Source organism: Helicoverpa zea, chromosome 16 (assembly GCF_022581195.2).
Source record: "Helicoverpa zea isolate HzStark_Cry1AcR chromosome 16, ilHelZeax1.1, whole genome shotgun sequence".
NCBI lineage: Eukaryota > Metazoa > Arthropoda > Insecta > Lepidoptera > Noctuidae > Helicoverpa > Helicoverpa zea.
The window spans coordinates 550,586-558,715 of record NC_061467.1 but is presented as its reverse complement, the minus strand read 5'-3'; the positions used below and the strand labels follow the sequence as shown (position 1 = coordinate 558,715).

At 34.2% G+C, this 8,130-nt stretch overlaps 1 protein-coding gene across 1 annotated transcript; it reads left to right on the top strand.

The window, feature by feature from the left end:
- The first annotated feature begins 485 nt into the window (after positions 1–485).
- On the top strand, positions 486–1,590 carry LOC124637268. The gene is made up of 2 exons (XM_047173601.1): positions 486–802; positions 1,557–1,590. Exons 1-2 carry the CDS (start codon positions 486–488, stop codon positions 1,588–1,590), a joined length of 351 nt encoding a protein of 116 aa, XP_047029557.1.
- Positions 1,591–8,130: the final 6,540 nt, after the last annotated feature.

Genomic DNA, 8,130 nt, shown 5'->3' with positions numbered 1-8,130 from the left:
CAAAGGTACCTACTAGGGAAATATTGTGAATGACATCACGACTGAAAAGAATGTTGCGGTGACATCACGTCAGACATAGAAATAAGTATAAAAGAACACTTCGCGAAAGCTAAATAAAATTGGAATAAGTGCAGGATGGGCCATATCATTTATCTTAGTTGACCTCTAATAAGCCGTTAGATATCAAAGATAATTGACAATTTTATTGTTTACGAGTAACAACTTATAAAATATGAATCTTACAAATGAGAGCTTTTATTGAGCTTGGATAGATTCCAATCTTTAGTTAACTATCGATTCTTACAAAATATTTATAGCAGTATAGTATGTTTATAAAATAATACTACCTATATTGCATTTGAGTCACTGTAAAGGTGGTTTCGTAGACCCCGACACTGCTTAGCGACGCGGGCGGCCCAGGAGCATGTGAAAATTCGAAACGCATTCAGTTTAGCGTGAAGTGTCATCGCGAACAGACGCATAACATGTCTTCTTTTACGACCGTCGCGTGCCTTCTAATTGTTATAACTGGCACATTCGCAGTGCCAATCTTGCTAGATTTAAATTCAGAACTACCAGTGAAAAGTGCGTACAACCCAGATAAATCTGTCCATAGTTTTGAAGATCCTGAAAATGGCAATGCAGATCTAGTGAAAAGTTTAATTAGTGAAAGTTTGATTGCTCCTTATATGGAAGTAAAGGATTCTCGTATTCTGAGAAGAACTGTAAGACATCTTATTCAGGAACCAAACTGCGCCAAGGATATGAAATGGTGCGAAGGTCAATGCAGGGATTATGAAAGGTACCTAATTAGATTTTTTCAATTAATTACAAAGTTCTGTAGGGACACATGTAAGGAACCGATCCCTAAACTCCTTTAGCTTTTTCCAGAGCCTAGTATTACTTCTAAAGTCAAAATATTGTGTACGTGAAATAACGTCAAATACAAAGTAGTGTTAAAAACCAATGTGATTAAATGATAATTACAAGACTTTTTTCGAAACCAAAACTAGTGCGACGTTTCGGGTTAGGTTAGGTTAGGTTAGATTATACGGTATAATAACAGTTGGGAAAACTACGAGAAAAAAGTCACACAGGTAAATCGAGATTTAATTTCATGAAATCCGCTCTGGAGCAACACAACTTAATGAGTGCGTCATCATCAGATTGAAATATACCAACAATACCAATTAGTGATTTTATTATTGATCAATAACATACAGTTTGTTACGAGATCTTAATTTACGAGAACGTAATATTCTTAATTACAACAGACCAACAGATTACGATATCGTTGAATTCGTCTTGATTAGCCAAGTATTTTTGCATGTTAAAAATCATCGTTATGGCGATGTCCTTAAAGAAATAATTATATATATGATTTATGCAAACACTGAGCGAGTTTCACAGGTAGTCTTATATTATACCATTTCATTTTATCTCTCAATATTGCAGCCGTTACGCTCACTGTTAAAAAAGTCAATGAGTAAAATAAAACAGTGTACATATGAACCTATGTTTCACAAAACTGATACATATTTTATTTCTCATTACAGTTGCAAGAAAATCCAAGAAGATGATGAAGAATAAATAAGAAAATCATTGTTGTTAAACTTATGACTTGACGAGCTAAGGCAATTGATGACAAACATGTACGTAAGACAGATAAGTGCACCTGCGCATACGCAAATGCACTCTCCGGTCTCTCACTCTCATAGTTTAATGGGACGGCAATCCAACATGATAGGAGAGATCGAGCGCACGGCCATTCGCCTGCCGGGGCTGCCGGGTAAGAGTCTGACACTCCCTCACCGCTGCTAACCCACAGCGGGAGGAGTCATTTGAAAATTTCCCATCAGAACAAAAGGGCTAAAATTTGAGTGCTCCCAGATAATCGCTTCTTCCTCCATGACTCTGATGCATGGATGTATCACCAACGTCCAGACTTCGTCCTGCTCGAATCATTAATCGAGCTAGAAACCAGTGTACAACTTTGCGATTGAAAACCAACAGAGAGAAAATACAAACACAGAAATACACAAAAACGATTATACAAGGAATTATCACATCACAACAATTAAAGTACTTATTCTAACTTATATTAAATGGAACTGTAAGTTTGTGCCAAAATAATCGTAAAAATAGATAGTAGGTATTTAGAATGAATTACAGGCAAATATTTCAGTAAGTAAAACGTCTTACGGTCCTGTAAAAGCCACGTGAATGTACTAATATAGTTTTTTTTTTTTATATAATTGTATTGTGCTGTGAATATCTTATACTATAGTATCTTGCACTATTTTATTAAGTTTAACTTGTCTATTTCATTAGTCAGTTTCATTTTGACTGTGTCATCTGTTAACTTGCAAGATAAAATTAAATAAATAAATGTACCTAAATGTTAGAAGGAAAAACTAAAATTGAAAACATCTCTATTACGAATCCAAAGAGAAAAAATATGAAGTAGGAATCGAACTCATGCCACTTTACAATGAAGGCCGTGCGATAAGGAACTTAACATTCCAACTTTAAACTGTAGCCGGAAAGCAAGAAAACGACGCATATTTTCTCTCAAGAAAGCACAATAACTACTTTGTAAATTGAAGAATTTCATAAATAGAGTAACTGGTAATTAGTGAGCGATACTTGAACACGTAATACTACTTTTAATTACCAACAATTTTCCCAAAAAAATACTTTTTCATTATTCATTCACTTAATCACAGTAGCGAAAAATTATGTATGACACTGAACTTACCAATCGTGCCTCCTTCCGATAAGAATAAAATCTAACGAGAATAAAAAAGCGTGTCTTTGGAAAATTTGTTTGAAATAGTGAGTAAAATCACGTGTCCAAGTATTGGTTACCAGTACTAATTACCAGTCAGCCTATATAGTAATATTTGGTCACTTTAAAAGTTTTGTCGTTAATAGAGAAGTTTCAAAAATAAGCTCTGACCAAATTGACGAATTGTACAGTCAACTTCAGGTCAATGGTAATAGTTTTATAGGAAAATCGTACTTATTACTATTGAGTTAAGATGCATGACAGTTACCACTGATGTGCAGTCTACCATACTTGTAGACTAAGCCAGCTCAGGCAGCATTTATGAATTCTATATGATTCTATCCCTATAAAATTTAATTTAATTTGAACATTCTTTGGTTGTTTAGTATAAAATAATTTAACAAGTAGTGTGTTCTATATAAAAGATTTTATATATTGGTGGGGATAGACTGAGCATTATGTGTGATTGAAAGACACAAAGTACAAAATAAAGACGCATTTATGTATTTCTAATAAAAAAGTCTCGTCAAAGAATATATTTTGTAATCTTTGCATAGTTATAAGTACTAGAAAACTCTATACTCTAAAGACGACTAACTAAGCTAATGATTTAGGTGTTAAAATACAATTATTGCATCATGATCCTCCGAGCCTTTTTCCCAACTATGTTGGGGTCGGCTTCGAGTCTAACCGGATGTAGCTGAGTACAAGTGCTTTACAAGGAGCGACTGTCCTGCCTGACCTCCTCAACCCAGTTACCTGAGCAACCCAATACCATTCATAACCAAGGGGGTTAGACTGGTGTCAGACTTACTGGCTTCTGACTACCCGTAACGACTGCCAAGGATTTTCATTGACAGCCGGGACCTACAGTTTAACGTGCCATCCGAAACAGTCATAAAATACAATTATTGCATATTTTTATGAAATTTTTAACATTGTCTTATAATCATCTTGTCATGCTGTTGTATTAATATGTTGTGCATATAATATTAATATGTTTTTAGTGTAAGATTGGAAAAGAAGATCTCGCGAATGATTCCATGCCATCAGTAGATAAGTAGACATTGAGAGTTTTGTGTTCAGTTGGACCTAGAACGTTCACTAACTGTGGATTTCAATAACGAAGCCATCCGTTGTTTTCTGAATTTGAGATTGAAAGACAATCTCTACTTATAGGTCGGTTATTGAAATCTACTGTAAAATGCTCAATGTATTTTTAATCATAATGTAGAATTATACAAATGTTCCTGTATTAAATAAACTAACTTTACTAACTTATTTGTTACCTAAGAATATTATTAAATACTCAATCTCTAATAATAATATAATATTTTGTAAATATATTGTTTAACTATATTCAGTTGTTTTTTTTTTTACAGACCTACACCTAACAGCCATTATTCGCTCCTTCAAAAAAAATTCTCATTGATTTTTCTACACATCTACTTACCTATTATTACTGTTACAACCTTTTTATCGTCCCACTGCTGGGCACAGGCCTCCTCTCACACATAGAAGGATTGAGCATTTATCACCACGCTTGCTCAATGCGGGTTGGTGATTTCACACTTTATAGTCCAGGTTTCCGCAAGATGTTTCCCCTTCACCTTTTTATCAGCTATTGGTGTTCAAGATGTACTTAGAAAGTACATACAAACTTAGAAAAGTTGCATTGGTACTTGCCTGACCTGGAAGCGAACCCACGCCCACATATTCGAGAGGTTGGTTCTTTACCCACTAGGCCACCACTAATTAGGCACATGATTATTTTCTGAGGCACGGAGCTTTTGATAATTGTAGCGATGCACACAAAACTGTAATGCACATTCCGAAACGAGAAATCAGCAGTTTTTAATAAGAATGAATCACTTTGCGCTTGTTTGTATCATTTTTACGTTAAAACAATTCAATGTCGCATTTTTCTAATCTGGCCACTGCATTTTACATGCTAGGACAGTTAATATTTTTTCTTGTTGGAAAGTGGACCCACAAGAGTTTAACTCATCATCCTCCGAGCCTTTTTCCCAACTATGTTGAGGTCGGCTTCCAGTCTAACCAGATGTAGCTGAGTGCCATTGCTTTACAAGGAGCGACTGCCCTATCTCACCTTCTCAATCCAGTTACCCGGACAACCTAATACGCCTTGGTTAGACTGGTGTCAGACTTACTGGCTTCTGACTGCTCGTAACGACTGCCAAGGATGTTCAAAGGCAGTCGGAACCTACAGTTTAACATGCCATCCGTAACACAGTCATGGATGTCTAAGATATAATTAGATACCGTGCCCAGCAGTGGGACGATAAAAAGGGTGATAATAACGTACTGCGACATCTAGGGGCCAAACATATAACTACTGCGGTTTCGTGACATCATTGCCATGAAACTTAAGGAGGAAAATTTGATGAAAGAAACCCCACTAACTATTAGTCACCTAATATCCTTATTGTTATGTAGATGGCGATAGTAGTATACATCAAAATAAAAGTAACCCTGTATATTGTACCTTTTCATATGTTTTAGAATTGATAAATTAATTGATGAAGATTTATCAGATTCAAAACATTACCCCATCTAACTTATCCCGTAAAATCTCGATATCTTTGAAGAAAAAGGTGAAGTATATTTTTAATATCTTGCTCATATACAGACAAATGAACAAAGAAAATATATATTAATTGAAGTGTACACAGGTACCTACAGTCATTATGTAGAAATGTTTCATTTCTTAGAAAAGATCAAGTTAGTTACATTCTATTATAATGTTTATATCTGAGATTCTAGACCGAGCTTCCGTCAAGGGAGGCTGTTCTCAAAAGAGTCAGCTATGAGGATATATTATAGAGCACAGGCATTTACGAAGATACGAGTGCACTCTCTATTCCCTCACTCACCGAGTCCATCCTCAAGTCGGAGATGGGAATCCATCCTTAGGACCGATAGCTTTACATGTTTCCAGAGGCACAGATTTGTGAAAAGTGGTAATTTGTTTGCACCTACCTATGCTTTCTCTCTCCACCCAAAGGAAAACTGGTAGAGAACACCTAAGTTGTTAAGTCCGCCATTGTACTGTACGTGCAAGAAGCGTTAAATAAAGAAATACATATTTTTTCAATATCCGTCAAATTTCATCCGAAAGTTTTGCTAATATTCTCATTCTCTAAAATGTAAAAAGCACAATATCACTTAAGGAAAAATTATGCTTGTGGCAGGAGAATATTCTTCAAACTAATGTTGTAAAGTCATATCTCAGTCAGTCATGGGATCTCCTGCTTCACCACTATTTCTTATGTTTCAATTTTAATGTGCAGGAGCTTAAGATAGGCAAATAGTCCAAATCACCGATGACAACCTAAATAATGATTATTAAATAAGGAGGTTATAGAGAACCAAGTGACTGCTAGTTGTTGTTTAAGTAAATGTAATTTTTAATTTTGGTCTGTTAAGTATACCTAATTTAAGCATGTAGTGTTCTCCTGTAAGTGATTGTTACACTGCAATGCTTTCGCTCAGCGTATGTTTTATAATTGAAATTGCGTAAACAATTGATGGTCAACCTTTGATAAGAAGAATAAATTAAATAAATTACATTTGAGTCGTACATAAACAAAATATTTTATTAATACAAATCAGTTCATTTTTTAAAGGTAGTGTAAGAGTATAAAATTTTGAATACTGTAAAATATCACAACAATTTTAATAAGTACACATAAATATGTCTATTAAATGCGCTACTGCTTACTTAATACAAACGTTTAAAACGTTATGTATCATATTCCTTTCTTTCTTAACATCAAGCGATGGATATACAATGATGTTAATGTCCTCCTAACGGATTATCGTCTACGGCGACTGTTCTCATGTAAGGTAGCCAACTGCGCAGGACATATTGTTATAGCCCACAAGCATTTGCGCAGACACAGGTGCACTCACTATTCCTTCACTCTCATAACCCGACGGGACGCAATACGCTTAGATAGAATACTATGTTTCTTTAAATTTGTACAAGTAAGCTTTAAGTTAATAAGCGTTTTGATAACTAAATAAAAGCAAAATAATACTAAAATTCAAGAAACAATTCAAAAGCAACACAAATTAAAGTAAATACTGTTTGTTTAATTTTAATTATAAAGGCATTGATAATTTAAAATTAAAATTAAAAACATTCAGTAAAGTGTAATAAAAAGAAAAACAAAATGAAATAAATCAGTCTTACCCTATTTAAAGCAGAATTCCTTACGTATTAGTTCAGTTTCTAATAGAGCCACTCAAAAAATAACGTTTAAATTACTACAAATAGCTAACAAATTCAGATAGCTGATAACAATAACATAGAGATACAATAAAATAACTAAGTTTATAACGTTATACACAACACATTTTGTAACGCACACACAGGTACTTTATACATACTGAAATCATTACGTATTCTACCTGAAATAAGCAACCTACAAAATTAACTCTTCCGACAATATTAGCAAAGAATGTTAAGGGCCGATATTTCTATTGCCAGATAACTTTAATCTGAAAAATGTCTTTGAGATTCTGACAACTTTTTATAGAAAATATGTCAAACCACCATATTTATCCCTCAGATAGAAGTTAATTGTCGATTGAATAATCGGTCCTGGATAAATAATCTTATCTTAATTTACAATGAGATCAATTTAATAAAGAAAAGCAGTCTTTAGCTATTTACTCACAAAACACACAACAATTTCTTACTCAAATCAGAACCCACCCCAGTTCTCTTCAAAGCTGAGAACAGGATAGAACATAGCACGATAAGCTAAGAAAACTTATGTACATACTTAGTTACAAGCCGCCCTAAAGTTTGGCGAGAAACACACTACCAATAAAAAACATATTATATTTAATACACATGTATGTGAACATTTTTCTAAATAACTTAATTACTGTATGTATTCACTTTTGCAGCGTTTTCACACAAGTAGAACTCAAGGTATGCGCACGACGTATTCCGAGAGGCTAAAATCTGTCCCTTAACTTTAAACTTCATAGAATGTTCGTTATTACCAAATTGTTTGCTGTCGCGCGTATAAAACCCAACAGAAAATTCGCTGGTGTAAAAACGCTCTTACAGTTAAAATAACGTCATTCACTTGTCATTTATCGTAAAAGTCATTTCATGTGTTCATACCTCGTCCTAAAGCATATAGAGACGGCTTTGCAAGCAGCTTTCCCTAGCTATTTCGTACTGTAATAATACAATATTGCACTCCACACTATCACATTACTTTTGGAAACAATTCATCTTAAAAAAATGGCAAAATTAAATACTGCGCTAACTAAAAGAGAATATTATGTGTTTATTTGTTGAA

Bases quoted from the DNA above. Each gene is read 5' to 3' on its own strand.
- LOC124637268 (XM_047173601.1), top strand. From the start codon at position 486: ATGTCTTCTTTTACGACCGTCGCGTGCCTTCTAATTGTTATAACTGGC. The intron at 803-1,556 runs GTACCTAATTAG...TTCTCATTACAG, and splicing joins CAATGCAGGGATTATGAAAG to TTGCAAGAAAATCCAAGAAG.